The 27,250-nt window shown below is 41.0% G+C and overlaps 1 protein-coding gene across 2 annotated transcripts in view; it reads right to left on the bottom strand.

Moving 5' to 3' along the window:
• Window positions 1–27,250, bottom strand: part of si:dkey-122a22.2 — a 52,040-nt gene that overhangs the window by 20,115 nt on the left and 4,675 nt on the right. For both annotated transcript variants that reach the window (XM_017715638.2, XM_037534144.1), the window contains 3 exons: window positions 17,044–17,144; window positions 10,252–10,368; window positions 6,699–6,773 (listed from right to left, as the gene is read on the bottom strand). In XM_017715638.2, coding sequence (XP_017571127.1) covers window positions 6,699–6,773; window positions 10,252–10,368; window positions 17,044–17,144 — 293 coding nt within the window. The remainder of the gene's footprint in view (window positions 1–6,698; window positions 6,774–10,251; window positions 10,369–17,043; window positions 17,145–27,250) is intronic.

The raw sequence follows: 27,250 nt of genomic DNA on the forward strand, positions 1-27,250 counted from the left end.
ATCTAAAATTTTGGCATTTGTCTTGGATAATACAGACAGAGAAATATCAGCTCATGTCCAAGGATATTCATGTTGGTACACCCAGAGAGATGCAGCTCGTTCTGAGAATGTTTTTACTGCCATTAAAACATTAAAATAACACACTGACCCAATGTTTATCAAGCATCTAAAAGCAAGAGTGCAGATCTATTATCAGTTCCCCTTCACCTTATAATTGTATTCTTTAAGATACGTGAGGCAAAAACTGAGATTAGATCAGCACTGACTGTTTGATAAGGACGACTAGAGCTTTATCTATTCATTTTCGCCTCTAACCAACAGGATAATGTAAAAACTACGGCTATGGTCTGTTTGCACAGTTCCTGAGCTTTTCTTTGTAATCTAACCAGAGAAAAAACTGCAACCAAATCAGAAAGCAGTTCATTCTCAAGTGGCCAACACCGCACGCACACACACACACACACACACACACACACACACACACACACACACACACACACACATTACTGAAATGGGGTTAAACCCCCTCCGGACATGAAATGGGTTCCCAGCCACTCATTATGATACAAGAGTTCCCCTAATCCCCAACCAATGTCGACTTTCACTTTCCATCACACAGCCCTGCCACATATTTTCCTCCTGATTAGAGTCTCCAATGAAGAGAAGCTGGAATTTCACGGCCCATCAAAAGGCCGCAACAATGTTTTTCAAAATGTTTTTAATATAAAAGAAGGTGTTCTCTGCCAGCTGATGGCTTAATAGTAACAAAAATCATCCAGAATAAGAGTTTGTGTTATATAGGAAAAATATATTATAGAAGACAAATGCTCCAAAAAATTCCCAATCGCTGCTCAGAACACATCACTAAAAATACCTCGCTGATCCCATTTTTAAATCAATGAGCCTCTTAAAACATATTTACCTGCTGCTTCTTTACTATGTCAGTGCAAACGGCAGAGGAAACAGCAGCAGCAGCTGCACGTTTATTTATTCGGGTCTCCTAGTAATGTGAGAAGGCGAGAGTTAGCACGAGTGCCCGTGAGTTCCATGAGTTCTGTCAGTTTCAGCAACAACTGAAAGATTGAGTAGTGTGTGATCCCTGATCGTTTAGTGTAGATCCAATGTTTCAGTCGCTCACAAAAATCTCATGTAGTGTCAGATACGCAGTCTTTCATGATCTGTTAAGACTTTAAAAGTCGTGTAGTGAACCCAAGGCCTTAGCAGCACTTGCTCACTTCACTTGATTGGGAGGAAACATGTTCTGTCTTGTCCCTCAATCTCCCAGTTTGGTATTATGTGATTGAGACAGGGGCAGTGTTTATTTTTAAAAAATCATATCCATAACATACTGTTACTGTAGTTTCTTATTTCAAATCATATGTATAGCAGCCAAGGGTCAACGACACTAAAAATGTACTCAAGACCAGTAGGTTACACTAAATAATTAATTAGATGTGCTTAAAGTCGATTACACAAGATATTCAGGTTAGTCAATACATAAATGGATCAGACAGCCCAGATTATGCTATAACAAACTACGGCCAAAAGTTTGTGGACACCCCTCCTATACCACACCCACTGTTAACAGGTGTATAAAATCAAGCATATAGCCATAAACACTGCCTGCAGAATGGGTCGTACTAAAGAGCTCTTTAACTGTAAACATGCCACTATCATATGTTGTCACCTTTGCCATGAGTGCATCTCTGAAATTTCTACCCTGCTAGATATGCCCAGGACAGTTGTAAGTGCTATTGTTGTGAAATAGAAGTGTCTAGGAGCAGCAACAATGCTCAGCCACAAAGCAGCAGACCAACCAAACTCACAGAGCAGGGCCACAGAGTGCTGAAGCATGCAGTGTATAAAAATAACCTATCCTCTTGCATCATGTACTACAGAGGTGAGGTCCAGAGCTGTGCATCATGAGCTTACGAGATGGGTTTCCAGGGACAATCAGCTCAATAAGCCTAAGAACATTATGCGCAAAGCCAAGCATCGCCTGGAGTGGTATAAAGCACAATGCAGTGGAAATGTGTTCTCTGGAGTGATGAATCAAACTTCCCAGATGAATCTGGTTTTAGCGAACGCAACCTCACAGAATGCACAGTGCCAACAGTAAAGTTTGGTGGAGAAGGGATAATGACCTGGGGCTGTTTTCAAGGTTTTGGGTTAGCCCCCCTTAGTTCTAGTGAATGATAATGCTAAGACTACACCATTAGTACCTTTTTTAAGAAGGTCCTTCCTGTGCACAAAGCGAGCTCCAAACAGACATGGTTTGAATGGAGATTGTGAGCCAGGCCCTCTCATCCAACATCAGTGCCTGACCTCACAAATGGGCACAAACAGCCGAGACACACTTCCAAATCTTGTGGAAAGCTTCCCAGAAGAGTGGAGGCTGCTTGAACTGCAAAGTGGGTACCAAGGCATTGAAATGGGCTGGCCAACTATCTAGTCCACATACCTTTGGCCACATAGTGTGAATCAACAGCTGTGAATGATTTCTATGATTTTATACCCCTGTTGTGATGTCAGTCAAACCTTCTGTGTGTTTGTTAGGTCAGGTCTCTGGTCATGCTACTAACCACAGCTCTTCCTACAATACCATAAAAAACTAAAAGTTCTTGATTTCCTATAATCTTCAGCCAAAACGTAGATACTTTTGTCGAGCTCTAAAATGTCTTCCAAGTTTTGATTGTTTACGTGAACCAAGGGGTGGGTCCCATAACATCATGTAACCTCCTTTCACATCACCCCCACCTACCATTGAGAGAAATGCACAGCTAGCTCTCTGACTCATGTGTGACTCAGTAATATTATTGTATGACAAAAAAAAAAAAAAAAATCGCTATGGATTCCAATTCACGCGGAGTTCAATGTGTCCATTATTTAGGCAAAACCTGCTCTTCGAACTGCCACTCAAATGAACATTGCTGTTAAGATGTCGTTTTATTTTTGTTTTTTTCCTTATTTAACTGAAAAACAACAGAGAGAAACTTAAAAATTCAAGAGAAGGTGCCCCATGTCTGACTGGCAGAGCATACCACAGGAAGGAACATGCTGTTCTAGTAAGGGGGAGGGGGAAAATCTTATAGGAACACCATACTTCTCCTCCTCTTTCATGTGCATGCAGGGCATCTCCAGAGACAGTGAATCGAGCGTCCCTCAGGATATAACGTAACTCATCTCAGTAAAGTCCACACTTAATGAGAGCTCCTCTGATGTGGAAATCCTGCAGTGGTCACATGGGGCCTGATAGCATCCCTGCTAACCTCCACAGGTACCACCACTGTCCTCTACTGGACACCAGCTGTTTATCTCAAAAACACTGAACAACCACAGAGAGGAATTGTGTGCCATGCTTCTATGTCTCACACGCTGGGCTTAGACACACCCTTGAAGATGCCTCAAAATGCACTAAAAATACTAAAAATAGTGAAAGCCCAATTAATGAGCCAGGAGAGGCTGACTTCTCCTCAGGGGGGCCCATTATTTGCAGTCATCATCCAACAACCTATCTAGTCATTCCTTCATTAAATACAACCAGGTGCTGCTGATAAAATTTCATAAATACAAGCAATGGCTGGAGTGCAGCAAGAAGCCAAGAACCAAGAAAAAATCACTCAAGGCCTTATGGAAGTTCTATATACATTATATTTCCAAAAGTATTCACTCAGCCATCCAAGTCATTGAATTCAGGTGTTACAATCACCTCCATGACCACAGGTGTATAAAGCCGAGCCCCTAGGCCTGCAGACTGCTTCTACAGACATTAGTGAAAGAATGGGTCGCTCTCAGGAGCTCAGTGAGTTCCAGTGTGGTACCGTGATCAGACACCACCTGCGTAACAAGTGCAATCGTGAAATTTCCTCACTACTAAATATTCCACAGTCAGCTGTCAGTGGGATTATAACAAAGCGGAAGCGATTGGGAACAACAGCAACTCAGCCATGAAATGGTCAGCCACGTAAAATGACCTCCAAACTTCATGTGGCCTTCAGATCAGCTCAAGAACAGCATAGAGAGCTTCATGGAAAGGGTTTCCATGGCCAAGCAGCTGCATCCAAGCCTTACATCACCAAGTGCAGTGCAAAGAGCTGAATACAGTGGTGTAAAGCACCGCCACTGGACTCATGTGGAGACATGTTCTCTGGAGTGATGAATCACGCTTCTCCATCTGGCAATCCGATGGATGAGTCTGGGTTTGGCAGTTGCCAGGAGAACGGTACTTGTCTGACTGCATTGTGCCCAGTGTAAAGTTTGGTGGAGGAGGGATTATGGTGTGGGGTTGTTTTTCAGGAGTTGGGCTCGACCCCTTGGTTCCAGTGAAAGGAGCTCTTAATGCTTCAGCACCAAGAGATTTTGGACAATTTCCTGCCCCCAAATTTGTGGGACCAGTTTGGGGACGGCCTCTTCCTGTTCACAGTTCCCATAAACACACTCCTAACCCTTGTGGAAAGCCTTCCCAGAAGAGTTGAAGCTGTTATAGCTGCAAAAGTTGTCCGTCATCATACTAAACCCTATGGATTAAGAATGGGATGTCGCTCAAGTTTGTGTGTGTGAAGGACGAGTGAATACTTTTGGCAATATAGTGTGTCAATGACTGTGAAGACGAGTCAAGGTTTCAGTAAGTCACTCTTTACAAAGTCACTGTGAAACTGCAACATGTTGAATTTGTTCATGTCCAGCATTGTGGGCTGGAGGTTAGGGGAACCAGCCTTGCGACTGGAAGGTCGCCGGCTCAATGTTTTTAATGTACGGCCTAAAGTGAAGGCCTAGCTCTAACAGTCACAGTTCACCACTGATTAAAACAGCAGTAGCAGCCATTAAGAGTAAAGATGTGTTTAAGTCAAATGTGTGGAGGTTAAGGAACCAGTCTTGTCCCTGGAAAATTGCTGGTTTGATCCTCTGAACTGACAGGATATGACTGAAGTGCCCTTGAGAAAGGCACTTAACCCCAAACTGCTCCCCGAGCTCTGCGGATAGGGCTTCCCAGCGCCCTGGACACGTACTCACTGCCCCTAGTGTGTGTGTGTGAATTCACTATTATGTATATAGGTGTTTCACTGCACAGATGGGTTAAATGTGGAAGTCTTGGCTGATCGAATTTAAGCTGATGGAGAACTGAATAAATTTGATCTTTCACTGTATTATTCTTTTAATTCAAGGAACCAATTCAACTCATTGCCGCAATAAGTAACAAAATCTGTTACAGAGCTCCATGTATATTATATTAATTTAAGTCGTAAGTTAATATGCCCAACATTTATTTTGCTGAGTCCAAGTAATTGGATTGTATGTTCGCCGTTTCGTGCTGGCCTGGTCAAGCACCTATTAATCAAAGGGTAATTGGACACACATCGCAGATTAACGGTACAGCTCCACTTTCGGTCACATATGAATTAGACCGTTGTGAAGTGTTCATTTCTTATCTGACGGAACCCAATTGTGTTATATAAGCGTGGAATAAATAACAGCGGTTGGAGGTTATGAATCAGGATGTGCAGCGAGATGGCCCACATGAGAATGCTCGCTCAGTGTGACAGAGCAAATCTCTGATACATCTTCATTATTTCCGGTGACATGCTGGGAAGGCAGCAGTCTGTTCTGCAGCCTACATAAAAAACCACAGCCGTACAGGTAAAAGGAAAACCTGAATATATTTCAAAATGCATGTCTGGATCAACGCTGAGAAGTTGCAGCAATTACCAAAGATTACCAAAGCATGTATAATCCATATGAATTTCTTCTCGGTAGAATTTAAATTGGCTTAACAATTATTTGAATTTGAGGAAGTTACTGTTGAATAAAATCGCAGTAACGCACTGCCCCGTGTGGCTTACTGCTTTTATAAAACGGCAGCCAACATAAATAATTATCTAAAACATTGTGTTTTAATATACTTTAAGTTATTATTAATGATAATCTGCACAAACAAGTATTCTGCCAAGAAATGTAGTTCTTCTAGAGTACGGTAGCGTTGCTAAACAGCCACTGACCGCTGACCGAGGAGTTTACGTGAACGGTTTAGATGAGCATAAAGTTTATTATGTAATTTTACAAGTGCTCAATGTGAACCACCTCCAGCGGTAGGGACATCAACTGAAGAAAATCACGCTGCACAGATATGACGGATTCACTCTTACTGAAGCGGAAAAAGCAAAACACTTTCTGCTCAGGGGTCTCATCTCCTCACAGACTGAAGGGAGCCATCTTCCACTGACAGCCAGAAACTCTGCCCCCCTCTTTCAGTTGGATTGTGATTGGTTCCTAAGTGCCTCACAGTTGTAAAAATATGGTGCTTTGGAATCAGATTAATCTTTTTGAATCACCCTGTAAAGTGGCTACATTTGCATTACAAACATTTTGAACCTGTTCCACATCACCACTACTATAAATAAAGTTTTCTAACGCAAGTACCTCTAAAATGGAGCACTTCTCAATGACTCAACAACTGAATAATGCAGAGATTTTTAACTGCTCAGTTGTTAAATACTGAATTACAAGAAGAATGTGCTGTTATTTAGATAGTGCTGAGTGAGAGGAGTTTAACACGGGCGGGATCGCTCTTGATTTGGCCACTGATGAGAGATAAGAAGCAGCTGCTAACGCTCACTGGCCACTGATTAATAGGGCTGTGTATTAAAACGGATGGGCAGTAGAACTGCATGAGTGTCTCTCTCTCTCTCTCTCTGACTCACCAGTACTGCTGCCACTTCTCCTCTTCAAAGACGTCCTCTGGAATTGGACTGATCAACACCAAGTCCAACACTTGCCTGGACAGACAGAGACAGAGATTGCGGGGTGTAAAATCGAGTAAGTAACGAAGACAAACAGAAAACTGCTTAAGGAGGCAGAAAGACGGAACACGCACCAGGACGAGGCCTGTTCAAAATAGTGATCAGGCTAGAAACCGAAGACCTGTGACAGCATTACATAATCAGGTTATAAAAACGCCATCTAATCCATTACAGTTACAAAAAAGACAGCAATCGGATTACGAGAATGTTATGAAAAATAAGGTGATTAATATCAGGATTACATAATTACACCAGATGCAATTTTTGGGATGTCAAAAAAAGCAATGTTATTTTATTCGTCCTGTGTTCGATTTTTGCAAACTCTTACAGGCAACATGAACTCACTCCACCAATGTTTGGTGTCTCTACAGTTGGCATAGCAACATCCAAGCTCAGAGAATGTTTGGGTCTCAGGAAATATAACCTTTAAGAAACAAAACATTGTGTCCTTTGCTTCATCAAGTATAATGTTGCATCTCCAAAATCCGGTCAAATTGGGCTACGTAGCTTGAGATAACAAGATACATAACTTATTTCAAGATAATACAATTGTTATCTTGAGATAACAAGACAAGATAACAACTTTGATATATTGAAATAACAAGACCAATCAATTTTTATTGCAAGATAACACGGTTGTCATCTTGAGATAACGAGATAAGTAACTCATTATCTTAAGGTAACAACATTTTGTTATCTTGTTTCCAGCAGGATCATTTAAATTAAGCATCATCACCCTGTCAACAAATCACTGCTGATTATTTGAAAAGGAGTTCTAGTGACAGCTCTCCCACATTGCGCTGCGACACATTCAACATGATCCATATGGTGAAGTTGCTGCCAGTACCCAACCCCAACGGGGACCGACCACAACCCCCCATTCTAACCTTTCTGATTAATGAAGCTAAGACAGAAACTGTCACCAAGCAAGGCCACCCTTTAGAACGAATGGGGTCGATGCCATTACGGGGGCAATATTTTCATTTCGCAGGGCCATGGGGACACGGCAGCTTAATTTGCAGGGTTAACAACTGTGCAACAGCGGTGATGAAATGTTGAATCTTTCAGAAGAAGGGGGGGGTGGCATAATCAGTTCACAGTAGAAAGAGGATTTATAGAGAACTGCTTCAGAGACTTGCACAAGAAAGGTGGTTGTCAGGCTTAGCCATGACAAGGATAAGTGAAATATCCCTGAGGTCACCCTTAAAAGAACAGTTGGACAAAAAAAAAAAATATATATATATATACACACACACACACACACACACACCTCTTATCTCAAATATAGTCAATCAGCCAAGACATCACATTTACATTTATGGTATTTGGCAGACACTCTTATCCAAAATGACTTAGTTTGCTTATTTTTTTTACACAGGTAGGCAAAGGTGGCATTAGGAGTTTTGCCCAAGGACTCTTATTGGTATAGTGTAGGGTGCTTGCCCTGGTGGGGGACTGAACCCTAGTCTACAGCGTGGAAGGCAGGTGTGTTATCCACTACACCACACCAACCACCCATACAAGCTAGCTGATTTCAAATGAAGTGCATTAGTTAGCCAGTCTACATTAGTTACCTTTGATCGAGAAGCGCTACAGTAGAGAAAAGCAGTTTAGGCAGAGGCTTAGAGCTTAGAAGTAAAGTGTACATCATAGTTTAAACCTCGATTTGTCTCTTTCAACAACAGTCTCTCTAGCACAGTAACACAGGAGGAATCTCATCTGAAGTTGAAGCATCTGAGAAGCTCACTTGTGGAGTTTTACATCTGAAGTCTTTTGATTTTGAACAATCTATTGGATTGTTCGTTGAGAGCAGTTTGGATCACTAAGTGCTTGTAATAAATAATTATATTGTTTAAGAGCAACAATACAAAATGTCAATTGTATTAATTGTACACTCTATTGTGAAAAGTATTCAATCACCCATTCAAATCATTGAATTCAGGTGTTCCAATCACTTCCATGGCCACAGGTGTATAAAGCCGAGCCCCTAGGCCTGCAGGCTGCTTCTACAGACATTAGTGAAAGAATGGGTCGCTCTCAGGTGCTCAGTGAGTTCCAGCGTGGTACCGTGATCAGACACCACCTGAGCAACAAGTCCAGTCGTGAAATTTCCTCACTACTAAATATTCCACAGTCAAATGTCAGTGGGATTATAACAAAGTGGAAGCGATTGGGAACGACAGCAACTCAGCCATGAAATGGGCAGCCATGTAAAATGACCTCCAAAGTTCATGTGGCTTTCAGATCAGCTCAAGAACAGCATAGAGAGCTTCATGGAAAGGGTTTCCATGGCCGAGCAGCTGCATCCAAGCCTTACATCACCAAGTGCAGTGCAAAGAGCTGAATGCAGTGGTGTAAAGCGCCGCCACTGGACTCTAGAGCAGTGGAGACGTATTCTCTGGAGTGAGCAAATACTTTTGGAGATATAGTGTATCACAGCGTTTACTTGTTGAAAAATATAATTTGTGCGACAAACTGAACAGAAATCTATACATTTCGGGTTTTATTAGGTAATATTCTTTACATAACAAATAAACGCAACGTAGCAACATTTTTGTTAGACCTTAAAGGGTTAATATTTACCAAATTACTTTATTTGCTCTGTTAAGAAGCCAGCCATCTCGCCAAAATCAGCAGTTTTCAGTGTCTAGTTTGAGCTTTATGTCTGCAGTCTTGACTAAATGTCATTCACTAAATGAAGCTGCAGGTCTGATCAACTGCCATCATCAGGTGAAAGGAAGAACTGCAATGTACTGGCTGGTGAGCCACTGTAAAACAGAAGCCATGGGCCGCATTTGGCCCAGGGGCTGGACTTTGGACACCCTTGACTTAGGACAATGCAAAGTCTCTCTACAGCCGTTTTTACAAAAACAAAAGTCACATATTAACACTGATACTTCATAATTCCATGCAGTCAAACTGTGTAAAGCCGGTATCGAGAAAAAAAAGAGAACCACCTGGTCGAAATTAAATTATTCTCCATAGTTTATCGATTAGGTCCAGGTCTGCATAGGACAGTGTCTGGGCCTGGGCCTGGACTTGGCCAGCGGTCCACCTACTAGTGTCCTCTGATCTAGAGCATCCCTGTGTTTCATCCAGTATTATGACCGCTAACATGGCTGCAAATGAATGGAAAACAGTGGCAACTAATTCGTTAATTCTGACTGAACTATTCCTTTAACACACTGAATACGCTGAATGATTGCGAAGAGAGTTCCACTCAAGATCTCTCTCTGTGCACTAGACAGACAAAACTTCTTTAGCTGAGAGCCCTTGAGTGCCGTCTTAATTTACTCCTGCACTTCACTGGACGGCGTATCCAAGCTTCATGACTTTATCCCATTTAGTTATGCAAATAGCGTCTTCCATGCTCCGACCTGGCACCACCCATTAACTACTGTCTCAAGGTTTGTCCGAGCTGTCAAACTGATTGATCTGAATCGAGAAGACTTACGCATCATGGATGTGGCTGTAGAACCTGCCGTTAAGCGCACCCAGCTCTGAGCCGACCAGAATAAAGGGCGTGGCTATCTCAGCAGCCTTGACCAATCTGTGGAGGTCGTCCACCATCCTGAGGAGAGAGAAAGAAGAAAAGAGGCATATACAGGTCAATCCATTGCACGCACATGGGTGAACACAGCCAGAATGAATGAAGGCTAGACATACTGCATCTGACGCCTCATTCATCATCGGGGCATGTTATGACACGTGTATCCGTTGACCTCTGACCCCGCCTCCTCTTTTCCAGACAGTGGTGCAGACTTTAGCAGAGCGGTCAGCTCCGTCCTTGTCTATTACACCAGAGACGGACTGACCCGAAACTAACCATGCAGGTATAAATCTAATTAGCAATATGCACCAGGAGACAGTGAGCCAAGGGGTCAGGAAGAATTATTTCTGACATGGTCGTTAACCAAAAGGCCAAAACACACAGTGGAGAAAGTACGAGACATAATAAATTCTAAAGGCTATTACATATGAAACAGAGTTATATTTCATTAGCTTAATAATACTATGATTCTTGCTTTCGTTTCCAGGCAAACCTGTCCTATGCTATTAGTGGCATACGTTTTTTTTGGTTTTTTTTAAGGTGCAAAGCTCATAACGCCTGATCTGTTATGCTTCACACTCGCACCTTTCTAATAATGTGTGTGTATGTGTATATATATATATATATATATATATATATATATATATATATATATATATATATATATATATACACACACACACACATACAAATAAAATATTCTATTTTTTCTCTTCATTGCTGTTTTCAAATACAGATCATGGATCTCTAATCTAGTGATTAACCTGAGGGCTGCAATGGCCTAGAATGCTACTCCTTTCACTTCAACAAATCGAATGCCTTAGGCTGGCTTTACATTTTAAAAATAGTTTTAAAAAAAGTTGCATGAAACTTGCAACAGTTGAATGCAACTCAACCAAAACAATGATAACACCAACGACATTATCAGATCAATGGCCAAGAAAATAAAACCAATGAGGTTTGTTGGGCGGTTGAGAAAGACCACCCCACCCCACCTCAAGGTTAGTCATTTTTCATTCTGATAGTTTCCTGAGCCATGACGACAAACGTGAATTTCTCTAAGCAAATGTTTCTGTAGCCAGCTGCGTTAAGTAGCCAGTAACACTAACAGCTGTTTAAACGGCTGCTTGTGTCGGTCTTTACTCTTCGTTTTGCCTGCATTTATCATAATCTACATGGCTAGTTTCCTTTTGTCTCTACATCCCTTAACTTTACAGAGAAATCAAATTCATTTGGGATCCAAAGGACAAAAATTCGTACAGAAGATTAGATCGGAATGCGTTGCTAGATGAAGTTGTAGAACTACTGGCACAACATCTGACTACTTCTTTAAAACTGGGCAATCCCAGCTAAACATACGTAGATGTCCCGCAGAAGAACACCTTTACATGTAGAAGATTTTTCTTATAGATTTAACAAAGTAAATAAGTCTACTAGACGTACTAAACTATCTCGCTAACAAATGAGGCTACAGCAACAGTCTTTTTAATCCAGTGAAGAGCTACAAGCTGAGGTGGGACAGCAAACTGACTGTCTCACACGATCACAGGGAGTCTGCTTCATTTTCCTCACCTTTTAAACATCCCTGAGAGACTTGATCAATGGAAAAGTGGTTGTCTCTGTTCCAGTAAAGAAACATGAATGTTGACAGGATATGGACCATGAGTCTATGGGCAGGGATGTAAGTTAGGGATTTAAACCATAGATCATCTTTGTTTAAGCCGTAGTTGTTTAAAAATAATAAACGTGGCTAGATTATTCTTCTTCATTAAAGAATTGGCAGTTAGTGTTCGCCCAAGATGCAGACGCTGGCTTCACATCAGTCGCTGTGGTCAGAAGAAAACCTTCAGAAAATCTCCAAAATGGTAACTTTACAGGAGAAGCAAAAAGCCTACTTTACTTTTAATGTAAGTTTACGGCATTTGGCAGACACTCTTATCCATGTAAGTCAATGGAACCAGACTTTTTTTCCAAGTAATTCTGTGCCATTTCATTTTGTCCATTCATCATGAAAATTACAAATAATGTAAAGGACAACATACATTATCAAATTATGTCAAACTGAAAACAAGTAAAAATGGGAGATATGAGGTTTTCCTCCAACAGCAGCGATGTGCTGTCCCTTGTACTCCCAGCTTGTTAGCAACTAGCCTTGGTTAAAAAGCACCATGTGTTGTTTTTTTGTTATATTATATATATATATATATATATATATATATATATATATATATATATATATACACACACACACACACACACACACACACACACACACATATATACATACACACACATATATATACATACATATATAAAAAAAAAAACAAAAAACCATGACCACCTTCTTAATGACCACCACTATGTTGGTGGTCCTCCTCGTGCTGCCAAAACAGTTCCCACCAAAGCATGGACTGACTACAAGACCCCTGAAGATGCTCTATGGTATATGGTAAAGCCTTGCCATTTCGGAGACTCATTCTTCTGGACATAATGGACTGACCACTCAAGCCTTCATGCCTGTCCATTTCTCCTTACATCTTACACATCAACACAAGAGCCAATTATTTATTTACCATTTAATATATCGCTGCTGTCAGAAGAAATTTTTCAGATTTTTACATTATTTGAAAATGCCTGTTGCTCTTTACGTTGTATGTAAATACCATGATGAACGGACTAAAAGAAGTGAATGGAAATGACTTGGAAAGACGTCTGGTTCCAGTGACTTACATTAAAAGTAGGTTTTTTTGTCCTTCTCCTATAAAGTTACTATTTTGAAGATACAAGGTTTTCTTCCAACAACTACGATATCCTAGACCTTGACATGCATCACTATTACAAGACAAAGATACTCGTGTAATTGGTCACAATCTGTGCACAGAAACAGCAAATGTAATCTGTGGCGGTAACATGCCTGAGTGACATGCAGACATGGAAGACGAGTCCGAATTTGGCACAACATCTGTCACCTAAATTGACTGCCTGCTGCATTCAGCAAAATTTGGACACCAAGCACACTCTGGCTGAGTAACTACATCTGGCGTAAGAGGAACACTATGCACATTTGATTTGTGCTCCGCAGGACTACTTCCTTAAGGAGGTTCCGACCTCTTAATCTTAAGTATATTTCTTGTAAATGTAGCGTTGTTTAATATCATCCTCATTGATATGAAACACCACAGAGCACTGAATCATCCACAACTGATGTGCTGTGTTTTGTGGCTCTTCATCTGCTCGGCTGTGTCCTTTCCCAGCAAATCAAACCAGCAGCTAAATGAGGAGGTCTTGCCGCAGCGGGCTGAATGGGCATTCATCAGAGTGTCTGCTTTTGCTGCTTATTGAATTCTGGGAGAGAAATTGATTGCTCGAATCGCATGCCTCCCGCCGTGGCCAGACTACTGGACAGAGGAGCCAAAGCGTCCACAGCCAGGGTGTTACTGTGTCAACAGTTATGAGATAAGAACAAGCAAACGTGCCGGACGACCAGAGCAGCCAATGAAGCAGCACGCTGTGCCACAGAAAGGACAAGGACACACACGCTTATGCACATGCACACATCTATCTCCTCTAACACGGTCAAACAGGACGGTCAGAGCTGATTGAAAATCAGGGCCGGCCATCACAGCGGACAGGGGGCCAAACCTGTGCCCGTGTGTGGCTGGTAAGGTTGTCTACATGAGAGAAATAAAGATTTCCTCCAACGTTCAATGTCCACACCACAGTCTGTGAGATCAGACAAGGTTATTCATGTAAATTTTGATAGTGCTAATACAAATGACTGCTTTGAGCTCTTGGACTACTTATCATGGGACAACTGAGGGGAGTTCTGCAGAATTGAGTGATGTAAGGAAAGTCAGTCAGAGTGATTTGATGTGAAAAGCTTCTCTTACCCTGTGAGAATTGTTCAGAGTGGTGTAATAGGAACCAGACGTCCAAAGAATGCCTTTAAAAGCTACATCAAATTTAAAAAAATATTAAGTAGCCTCTTAAACTCCACCGGTGGTTCCAATAAGCCCCGTCATTCTTCATGACATTCATATTTCATAAGCTACATTCAGAAGCTGAGGCAGTAATTCTTTCCAGTGAAATAGACGGTGGTCATTTTAAACCCTTATAATAAAAGAAGCTGAATTCAGTTTGTTTTTCTACTGAAAGTCGACCCGTTTTCCCCCAAATCTGGGCTCTAAACTATAAACAGACGGTGTCTCTTCAGTGATCTGCTCTGGAAACATCACTTTTAGAGAATAACACAAAGAGCGTCTGAGATTTTTGGCTTTCAGCAGTAAATTGTAAGCATATAGTGATGTGTGATCATAAAACTCATTTTCTGTTCATTTGAGGTTCATTTGAGAGAAGCTTTTACAAAATAAAGAAATAAAAATTTGCATTTATTTCATGCAGCTACTGAATAATGCGCCTTATGATTTGATCATGTAAATTCAGACAGAAAAACCGAAATATCCCCTGGAGAATACGAGGTTAAATGTATACGCAGCCTGATGTCTGAGACACTGCTTTATGATAATTCTCTGACAAGCTTTTGCCCTGAAACATCATGTTTACAAATGCATTCAGTTGGAGAAGAGATACATGCAGGGCACCGTAAGGCTAAAACAGTAGCCAAGGAAAACTCTCAGATCTACCGCTGTTTACCAGCGTCACTGTGGGTTTAGACAGTAATGAAAATGGCTAAATAATGATAAAATAAAATGTAGACATCGCAACTCCTGGTTCCGATCACCAACACTATAATGAAATCCAAATTGGGAAGTTTCTCTACAATAAACAGTTTCACATCAAACCACTCTGAATGACTTTTTACAGTACAATGGAATTTTTCAGAATTACTTGGTGAAAAATTGCTTTTTCATGTTTAGCATGAACAGGGTGATGAAGCCCAAGCCTACAATAATAGAGGAATAAACTGTCACAGCAGTCAATTTTGTTTTTAAAAGGACAAAGAGGAAATCTTTAAAAAGGTCCCCACTATAGGTGCAAGATGTCCCCCTAACTGGGGTAAGAAGCTCCTCTCATGAACACAACAGCAGTTTGTCACCCGAGTTTTAAAGAATCTATCATTTATAATTTCCAGTATTCACATTGTTTTTAGAAATTATGTTAGTAGTACAACTCTTGAACGATTAGATTTTTAAAATACAACACAGGCTTTGATTAGTTTGTCTTAATGAATTCACTTCATTTTAACACCTTTAAATGGACCAAAGACAAAGCAAACCATCACCTCTTCTCTATAACACTTCTACTGTATCTGGAAAAGACGGGTTTTTAATGCTGGTTTGACAGGTGCCTGCGTTTAATTCTCTCTACATAAGCTCTTTGAATCTGTACAACAATGTGCCATGGTTTTTCCATTTTGTAGAAGTAGCAAGCCACTGTTGTCTATGGTAGCACAGAGTCTTGTGGTTTACTTACTGGAAATTTTCTGTAAAGCTGCTTTTTATGAAAACCACTAAATAAATACACTTTGACTTCATTAAATAAATCAGATCTTAGATGGTGCCTGTAAACACTGGACTTCTTTGAAGAGAGCTTTGGAATTATTAAGCTAACATCACACATGGTGTTTGTTGTTTGATTTGCATTTGTAGTATTTCAGTAGTGTTTTTGTACCAGATGCTTATTGATCAGACAAAACTTTAGCACTGAACTGTATACAACGCTCAGGCATAACACTGACCACCTCCTTGTTTCTACACTCATTGTCCATTTTATCAGCTCCACTTACTCTAGGTGCACTTTGTAGTTCTTCAGTTACAGACTGTAGTCCATCTGTTTCTCTGATACTTTGTTACCCCGTTTTACCCTGTTCTTCAACCATCAGGACCCCCATGGACCCTAACAGAGCAGGTACTATTTGGCTGGTGGATCATTCTCAGCACTGCAGTAACACTGACACGGTGGTGGTGTGTTGGTTGTCGAGTGCTGCCCACTCACTGTCCACTCTATTAGACACTCCTACCTTGTCAGCCCACCTTGTAGATGTAAAATCAGAGACGACAGCTCATTGGTCATCCTGTAGTCCTTCATCAGTGGTCACAGGACGCTGTTGGCTGGATATTTTTGGTTGGTGGACTATAGTATAGATTACAGTCCAGCAGTGACACTGAGGTGTTTAAAATCTCTAGCAGCACTGCTATCTGATCCACTCAGACCAGCACAACACACACCACCACCACCACCACATCAGTGCTACTGCGGTGCTGAGAGTGATCCACCAGCCAAATAGTACCTGCTCTGTGAGGGTCCATGGGGTCCTGGCCACTGAAGAACAGGGTAAAAGGGGGCTAACAAAGTATCAGAGAAACAGATGGACTACAGTCTGTAACTGTAGAACTACAAAGTGCAGCTATACAGTAAGTGGAGCTGATAAAGTGGACACGATGTTATGCCTGATCTGTGTATGCAAACTTTTTTTTTTGTAGTAAGCCATGCAGTATCCTGAGACTTGGAGCCAGGTTCAGACCTAATGTTAATTCACTATAAAAACACTTTTTTCTGTATAGTTCTCCACTAATTTCAATGACCATTAACACTAATTTAGTTTATTTACATTTTGGGTTTGAGTGTAGAACATGTAGTATTAGTTTACATTTTATTTTAACACGTTATGAATAACGACCTTGTTAGACGGAAAGGTAAACAGTGGTTAAGGAAATGCCCCATAAATCTAGGTACCTTCCAGTGGTAGATGATCTCCATACTTTCTCCATGCCCGTCGTCTGGTTCTCCATCACTCTCCAGCTGAAGCCCAGCCCCACTCGGTCATACGCACAAACCTGAAAGCATAAATCACACATCTGAATAAACATCACAAAACTCCGAACACTAGAGAAATTCTTAGTCCGCTGGCTGCATCGGATGGGATGCCACATCATACACAATCAAACAAATAGATCTGTGTCTGAATTGCTACCATTTCTTCAGAAGCTATGGAGACTGCAGCACAGAGAAAATACGGTTTAAAAAAAAAAAAAAACTTCAATCACAGCACAACCAAGTTCCCCAGCAAACTGCTATTGGTTTGTCAGCAGCTCAGCAGAGAAAGTGCATTCATTACTTTGACCTGCCCTCCTGGGCTTCAGAGATCATTGCCCAATCACAATCAAATACAGCATACCCAGCACAACTCTGCCACATCCCTCTGCAGCTCCAGGAACCTTCACAAACCCTTAAAAGTTGCAGTTATGACCAGCGACAACTGTGTGTTTGTGAGAAGATATTTTATTATGACTTGAATTTGATAAAGTAACTATCGTGTGTTCAGTCTCGTTTTGCAGACAGAAAAAAAAAAAAAAAATCTACCTTTACATTTTGATGATTTTAGTCATCAAAACAAACAGGGTGTGTGTGTTGATACAGGATGTGAATTAAACAAAGGCAATTCATTATATAACAGAGTGAGAAATTAGGTTGTTAACAGGGCTCTCAAAGTTAACATGTTAGTGTTAACATGATAATTATTTTTAACGCCGGTCATTTTTTAATGCACTTTTCCAGTCTGAACCCTTCAGATCATCTGTAGCAGTGCAGACTGAAGCCCAGCTGCAGTGTGCTGTTTGTTACAATGACCCTGTGACTATAGCCCTCTCATTCAAATACAGCTTTTAAAGCAATACAATCAGCACCTTGAGTAGAATACAAAGAACAGTGCTCAAGAGAAAACTATGGAGCAAAACAAAAGTGAAAAGCTACAGTCAGAGGATCGAGTCGTGTTCGAGGGCCTGAAGGCTCAGGTTTTTTTCCTCTGTTCAGATAGGTTAATACATATTCTAGGTGTAAACTGGTCAACAACTCAATCTGAACAGACTCCTGCAAAGCCAAAATGCCGCACTAAATCACATCAGCCTCACTTAAACGTTTACCTGCTGACTGTGTCGACGTAAGATGACAAGTCCTCATCAGCATCTGGTGTTGCACCAATTCATTGTAGTTTTACCTCATCTGAAGAGGCCTGTGTTACTCATCCAACAGGAAAGCTATGGAAAACAACTTTCCTTGGCTTTTTTTTTTTAATAAAATTCCAAATATTCCTCCGCTTGCTACAATTTTTTTTGCCTCTTAGCACCACAACCTAGAAGATAAATCTATATGAAAATGCATTGCAAATCACAATGACACACAAAATGTAATTAAATAATTGAATCTCTTGACATCCCAAGTAATTTATTTTAAAGAGTATAGCAAAATGGCAGCAACATTTATTTTAATCAACCTTGAGAGATTCTTGAATTAAATCGCTGCTGTCTGTACTAAAACACAATCTGCAAAGATCCATGTAACATTCAAACAGGCATCTCCACAAAGCTTGTGTGATGCAAACAAAACGCTGTACACAGCCCATTTGCTGACATGATGCATGACTCAATGTCTCTGATGAATTCTTTCTTGGATCACTTCTTAAACCAACTCAAACTAACCAAATGGTGTGCTATGTTTGTAAACCCAATCCCCAAACCATTAGGACAGCAGGTAAAATGCAAATAAAAATCTACAAATCGACTTTAAACAAAAACAGAGCAAAGACTAGCTATTTAACTCTTTAGCTTATCCACTTCAGGCTTTTTTCTATCTATCTAATTTAGTGTTGTTTTTTTTTTTTTAATTGATGCCTGCGATATGTTCATAACAAAAAAAAGAGGCGATGCTTGGATATAAACGGTGCATCCAGAAAAGGCTTAATCCTTTTTGAGCAGGGAAGGTCGTGGCTCACCACTTTGCCATAAATACATCAGCAAAAAAATCCAAGAGTTTTAAAATAACACTGCTCAGCCAGGGATTAAACAGATTTTAGGTAGTTCACCATTTATAGTAAATAATAACCCCCAAAGATTCATGGAAGGCCAAAAATTACCACTGAATGCCTGCATGAAATGAAATGACCTGCAACCCCTCAGATGACAAATAATTAAAAAAAAAAAAAAGGTTTCTGTGATGGACATCACCGCAAGGGCTCAGCAATACTTTGACTAAACCTTTGTAAGTAAACACCATCTGTCTCTGCAGCCACAAATGCAAGTTAAGACTGTACTATACACGCAGAAGCCGCATGTCAAAAGCATCCAGAAACACTGCCAACTTCTCTGGGCTCCAGCTACTTTTGAAATAGACTTACGCACAATGGAAACATGTATTGTGGTCTGACGAGTCCTCTTCCCAGACTGTTTATAGAAATAATGGACAAGTTCTCTGGGCCAAAAAAGAAAAATATTACAAGCATAATGGTCAAAAGCCAGGGTCTGTCATAATCTGGGGGGGGATCTCAGAAGGAAGGTTGGAAGGTGAACCTCTGTCCAGGTCTCAAATCACTGACAGCCCAAAACAGGTTTTGCTCAAGAATATCCCTGTATTTAGCACCAACCTTCTTCCCCTCGACTCGGACCAGTTTCCCAGTCCCTGCTGCTGAAAACCATCCCCACAGCATGATGCTGCCACCACCAACATGTCTCACTGTGGGGACGGCGTTCTTGGGGTGATGAGATGTGTTGGTTTTGCACCAGACATAGCATTTTCCTTGGTGGCCAAAAAGTAAAATTTTGGTCTTATCTGACCAGAGCACCTTCCTCCATACATTTGGGGAGTCTCCCACAAGCCTTTTGCCAAACTCAAAACAAGCCTTCCTATGTTTGTCTGCAAGTAAAGGCTTTTTTCTGGCCACTCTTCCATAAAGCCCAGCTCTATGGAGTGTACGACTTATTGTGGTTGTATGGACAGATACTCCAGTCTCAGCTTGGGAACTCTGCAGCTCCTTCAGGGTTACCTTTGGTCTCTGTGCTGCCTCTCTGATTAATGCCCTCCTTACCCGGTCTGAGAGATTTGGTGGGCAGCCCTCTCTTGACAGGTTTGTTGTGGTACCATGTTCTTCCCATTTGATGATAATGGATTTGATGGTGCTCCAGGGGATCATCAGAGATTTGGATTTTTTTTATAACCCAACCCTGACTTGTACTTCTCAACAACTTTGCCCCTGACTTGTTTGGAGATCTCCTTGGTCTTCATGGTGTTTGGTTAGTGGTGCCTCTTGCTTGATGGTGTTGCAGCATCTGGGGCCTTTCAGAAAAGGTGTATATATATACACTGACAGATCATGAAACACTTTAGATTGCACACAGGTGGACTTCATTTCACTAAGCATGTGACTTCTGAAGGTAATCTGTTGCACCACAACTTTTTAGGGGCTTCAGAGCAAAGGGGGTGAATACATATGCACGTGCCAATTTTCAGTTTCTTTATTTCCAGTTTTTTTTTTGTATTTTTCCTCATTTCACTTCACCAACTTAGACTGTTTTGTGCAGATGCATCACATACGATTCAGATTTTAAAAAAAACATTTAAATACAGGTTGTAATGTAACAAAATAGGTCAAAAGCCAAGGGGGGGTGAATACTTTCGCAAGGCACTTTACACAAACTATGTAGGGCCAACAGGTCAACTAATGTTTCTGCATAATTCAGTTAATAAGATGCAAACAAAAGCATCGAGTGTTTTGGTGTGAAATGCTTCAATGTAGAGAAACGTCTGTTGCATTTCAATGCAAGTTATAAAGGAACAGCCTTTATATTTACTTTCCAGAAGCAGCAGTGAAGCTGTGTTTTTATATGTAATGTTTATAATGCTAAAATAGTTGTATATCTGAAAAATATTTATTTTAAAGACCATTTTCCCTTATAGCAACCCTGTATATAAATACCCCCACACACACACACACACACACACACACACACACGACTCTTCACAGTAAACTAGAACAATACATTTTTTCCAAATAACCCAAATGTAGTCAAACCAGCCAAGACATATTTGGTGCCCAAATTTAGCTTTTTGGTTTAGAACTGGAGCTACAAAGCTAATGTTGCTAACAAACACTAGAAGTCAATAGTCACCAAAACCATTTCCATAAATGCTAATAAAAACTTCTATTGATCTGCTCAAACCCCATCCAGGTCTTAATCCTTTTCTATTGCAAACAAACATCATACATACACGGAATATAGACCTGGAAAAAAGGAAAAATCAATATTTATTCTTAATTTTGTCTTGATTTCTCAAAACCCTCCAACTTCATTGGAATTGGGGTTGTATGTACCGTATATGATGAAAGGTGAAGGTTCGTTGCCACTTTACATTGAGAAATGTTATTCTTGAACTGTTGCACTATTTGCTCGTGCAGTCTTTCACAGAGTCTTCTGAAAGACTCCGCCTCTCCGAGATGCTCTTTTTATTCCCAATCATGTTACTGACTGGTTGCCAATCACCAGGTGTTTAGCACTACACAACTTTACCAACTTTTTGTTGCCCCACCCCAACTTTTTTGGAACGTGGCATCAAATTAAAAATGGGCAAATACTTTAACAAATAAAATTTCTTAGCTTCAACAAGTGACATTGTCTTTGTACCATTTTCACATTCACTGCATTTTGTTTACATTTTGCACAGCGTCCCAACTTTTTTGGAAATGAGGTTGCACATTTACAGTGGTTACAATATAATTCACAGTTTCTGAATATTAAGCTGTACATTAAGTACAACAGTTTAAGGTGGTACGATTTCAAACTTATCTTTCGTGCAACTGTCAAAAGTGGTGCGGAAATATATTGACTGACCCATAAGGGACAGCTTCACATGTGTGTGCCCGCCGAGTTCTGGACAGGCTTGCCATGAGCCCTCATTAGGGCGAGCATCAGTGCTCAGACACGCAGCGAGGGGCAGCCTGGCAGGCTGTCAGCCGCGATCTGTGGAGCTCTCTGCACGGCCCTGATGCGAGCTGGCATGGCAGAGGCTCGGCACAGGGCCGCCGCTGGCCACCACGCCTTGCCGCAGAAACACATTACCTCCATCTCCATCTCCCTCTTTTTTTTCAGTATTACTCCTTCACTCTCAGAGATAGAGGTTCATAAATGGTTCACCGCTCAGACATTAGTGTTCTGTACCAATTAATCTTAGGCTGAAGATCGTTAAACTCGTAAGACAGTCTCACAAACATGCTTACAAAAGTGCTCCTCTAAAGAAGCAGCCACAGAAAGGTTCTTTAGGACACCAAAACTAGTTCTATGGCACTACAGCCTGTTTACACCATTATTTTGTAACTAAATGTTATTCCCTTTTTTTATAAAATGTTTAAAAGGTACAGAGCCCATGTACTAAAACTAAGCTGCAAAAACAGCTGCTTTTGAATTGACTGTTTCTGATATGGCACAAAAACTTATATACGCGCTCACCCGCCACTTTAGGTAAGAGGCTGGACCCCCTTTTGCCTTCAGAACTGCCTTAATTCTTCATGACAGACTTTCAACAAGGTGTTGGAAACGTTCCTGAGAGATTTTGGTTGGTTATTTGAGTTCCTGTTGCCTTTCTATCATCTGGAACCAGTCTGCCCATTCTCCTCTGACCTCTCACATCAACAAGGCATTTTCATCCACACAACTGACCGCTCACTGGATGTTTCCTCTTTTTCGGACCGTTCTCTGTAAACCCTAGAGGTGGTTGTGTGTGAAAATCCCAGTAGATCAGCAGTTTCTGAAATACTCAGACCAGCCCGTCTGGCACCAACAACCACGCCACGTTCAAAGTCACTTAAATCCCCTTTCTCCCCCGTTCTGATGCTCCGTCTGCACTTCAGCAGGTTGTCTTGACCACCTCTACATGTCTAAATGCATTGAGATGCGGCCATGTGATAGCTAATCAGCCAATGTGTTAAGCAATTGAACTGAACACTTTATTGTACCTAATAAAGTGGCCAGTGAGTGTATAATGCACTCACACTCACACACACGCCTGCAAGAGTTTAGCCCCCTGCATTCATGCTGAGTATATATGAAATATTCCAGCTCTGAGTGTTTTCTGTCTGGGGCTCAATACAGAAGAGCAGGGCTCTGTAAGAGTATAAATTACTTGCATACATTTTTTTGAGCAAGTTTGCATGTGTTTGTTGGATGTGTTGGCCGTCTGTGCACTAAAGACAGCAGCTGCTGGAAGTGGCTAATAACAAGGCAACGTTCCCTGTATAAGCTCTGCTTCACCTCCTGCAGCATCCTCTGCAGCTGTGTGACATGCAAGCCCCCTAATCCAGAAGCATTGCCACATGTCCTTGTGCATTTCCCCCCAATAACAGCACTGCACGTCAAACAAATTCAGGAGTCTTTAGAGGACAAAATGGCCAAAATACCACAATGTGATTATATTTCTATGTATTGTGATTCGCTTCACAATATATTATTGGGGAATTCTGCTGATTTTTCTAAATATGCTACATGAAATGAATACAATAGGAGCAAAGTCAAAGTCATTCAGAGTGGTTTAATGTGAAATGGGCCATTCTAGAGGAACTTCAGTCAGAACTGTTCTCTGGTGATGGGAGTCAGACAGTATAGAGCTTAAAGCCCCTAAAAGGTTTCCTCAAAGAAAGTTACTCCATGAAACGATGAATACGCTGATGCAGGATGCTATGACTTTAAAAAACATTAAAAACACCACGTTCACGGCCCAGTTTATCAATTTCTTATTTTAGTTAAGTGTTGTATAAAAGCAATAGAACACTCAAGCTCGTGATGTTATTCATGATAATAAATGACCTTGAGTGTTCTTTTGCTTAAATACACACACACACACACACACACACACACACACAAAAGTCATTTTTTCAATTAACTTGAAAAAAGGCACATTACACAGTTAACAGTGTTTTAGATGGAATTTTCATCAATTAATGAAAGAGAAAGACACATTGGGTTATGCAGAAGATTTCAGAAGGTGGCTGGTATTTAAAAGGAGAGCAGGGTACCGTGAATCATTCCAATGCATTATTTTGTACATAACAGGTAGTAAATATTTAAACAGTGCTGTTCAATTTTAGCATTTGCTGTCTTTTAGGTCGGGAGAAACATTAAAACAGTAAAATAACAGGCAAACTGTTACAGCAGGCTGTATGAAGGTTATATTGCAGTGCTTGAAACATTTTCACCACTTCCCCAAAACTGTCCCGAGGCATATTTGTGTTCCGTGACCAGCAAAACTAAGCGATCAAACACAAACAGAATAACCTCAGTTCCTCGCACTGCACAGTCCGCTTATAACCTCAACCAAGTCACTAGAACCCACAACTGTCTCATTAAAACACTGAGAAGTTAGCTTGGTGTACTGAAGCGCACACACACACACACACAGTGTGTGTGTGTGTGTGTGTGTGTGTGTGTATGTATATGTTAGCTAGCATCCCACAGGTGGGTGCCTTTGCTAACAGGCTAGAAATGCAACAATTCAGCTCAAGCCAACATTAACACCATCCACTGGCCAACATGGACCCTAATAAGTCTACATGTCCCACCAACATTTAGCTCAAAGTTTCACATGGTTGTCCCAATTCCTGGAGCAAAACCACATCTGGCTCTGCAAATTCCATGTAGAGTTTAATCAAATTTAATGTTTTTAGTTCCTTTTCAAAACCTTAAAGCAAAAACGATGCCATCTGCACAAGACCCACAAAACAGCACTCATGGCGGGCACTGACGTCTATTTACCTCAAACCAGTTGGTTGAAAAAGCAAATTTAAAGGCTTTGAGACTTCACAATCCATGTGCAATGTCTAAACGTGTTAGACCTTATCAGTTCTGCTGCCCTTTATCAATGGTCAGTTTCAGACTGTAGGACTGCTGGTGGCTGGATAGTTTTAGATGACGGACTGTTCTGTGTATAAAATGACCAGATTGGCAAAACAGTCTTAAGAAAAAATGGAACTGCATACAAGTCAAATTATTTTCCTTCCAAAAAAATTCACTTTTAATTTCTCCTAAGCACAGGATATATTCTTGTGAAAAAAGTTCTTAAACACTTTCCTAACCTAATAAGTCTCATACATCTTACACTAATTTCAAACAAGTTTGACATAAGATAATTGTTAATAACCAGGTAGGATTTCTACTGTTGTCCATTTTCGCCAACATCACTTCCAGTTCTAGTTTAGTTCTACAGTTTTCTCACCAATTTAGTCGTTTCCAATTCCAACCACTAGTTAGGACCCCCCAGTCACACAATACCACCAACTAGGAGGATGAAGGCCAACAAGCTTCCTCTGAGACCTGTGAAGCACCACCGCACCTTTTCGAACTGCAGTTCACGAAACGTCATTGGACAGCTGGAGGAAAGCACCAAACGCCAGATCTGTTACGTGAAGTAACAGACACCGGCGGGGGGGGGGGTTGCGGGGGGGGGGGGTTGGGGGGGGGGTGTATCGTATCTGCCCAGAGAGTGAGATCAGTTGTGCTCTCTTGGGCCCAACCCCATTTCACCCCTTGCCCCTAAAGATCACCAGTAATACACTGATGTCTCGGCCGCTACCTGGCGAAGTTTCCCGTACCACCTTAAATGGTGCAGCAGTTACTCTGGTATGTGACATTGCTGCACCATTTAAGGTGGAATGGGAAAAATCGATCATGAAGCTGGCGATTAGAAAACCAAGTTCAGCTTCATATCACCAAAGAATTCTTGGTGGTGCTAATAAATAATTGCCCACCCCTTTGAAGGCACATGATGCCCTAAATGTATTTAAGCAGTGAGGAGCTGAGCTTTCCCCTCCTCTGCCGTCACTGCAGACGGGTAGCGTCGCCTACAGAGCAGCGCCAGTAGCTGTTAATGAAGTGAATTTTTTTTTGTGCTTTTTTTTATTCTGTGACTCGTTTGATTGATACTTAAAACTGAAGTTTTGAATGAATCGCGATGCTTTTCAGTCTCCTTCAGATTAATGCCAAATATCAGTGCGATATACCATTATCGCTGTAGTCTGGAGACAAAGCAGGAAAACATGTCCTGGTTATTTTTTCCAGGCTATTTTAAATATGATTCACCGTCCTGGCATGTGGCAAGTGAGATCACCACAGCTGGAGGTGGCATATTGGAAATGGCCAGAAAACCTTGTCTCGTCTGTTTATGTAAAAGTCGCTGACAACAGAGGACGTATCCAGTTCATGAAGGGTCGTCCCGAAATGGGATTGGGCCTTGGACCCACAGATAGAGAGATACTTTATTGATCCCGAAGGAAATTTAGCAGTCAGTAGCACACGCACACGCGCACACACACACACACACACACACACACACACACGTAATAAGGGTGTAGACATAAGAATAAATATGCCAGATTCTACCTACAGGCATATATACAAATAGAAAAAATACAACAGTCTGTGATAATATCTATAACCTGAGACGCTGTAGCATCACCAGGGACTCCTAATGATGGGCCCAACAGTTAGACAGCTGATTTCATTTGACCAGTTGATGGAAATATAGTATAATCTATTAAACGTAACATGATGGACAATCTATCTGAAAACAAGCTGTAGCTCACAACAGACAGAGTGGGGCCTAAAAACAGAGATCAGTGGGGCCTAAAAACTGGATTGGATCATCTCTGCCTGTTTTACATTCCAAACTACTGCTAAAAGCACAATGAAACTCCTTTGACCTAAAGCTGGTTTAATCATCTGAAAGGTTTGAGTTATGACATTACAACGTGTGGAGTTTGGCTTCATTACCAGGAGAGGACTTTTGTCAGTTGTTCTTTCAGCATTTGTGAAGAAAATCTAATAAGCTTTCTATTTAATATGTTCATTTTGAGTTTGAAAAGCTCTCTTCTTGTAAAGCTTGTGCAGCTTGGTGAAAATCGCAGAACATTTACAGTAGCTGAGAAATAAACAAATAAAAAATCATTGGCCGTCTCTGGCCAAAGCCGTGATGCTATTATTGCCGGAATACAAATGACTCAAATCTTAGTCACCGATTCACAAAGTGGATCATTATGGCGAGGCTGCTTTGTTTTCTTTATCTTGAAGGTGGCCTTAATCTTTACATCTCACTCCTACTCTCAGCACCAGGGGTCCCATTATACACT

Source organism: Pygocentrus nattereri, chromosome 24, assembly GCF_015220715.1.
Source record: "Pygocentrus nattereri isolate fPygNat1 chromosome 24, fPygNat1.pri, whole genome shotgun sequence".
NCBI lineage: Eukaryota > Metazoa > Chordata > Actinopteri > Characiformes > Serrasalmidae > Pygocentrus > Pygocentrus nattereri.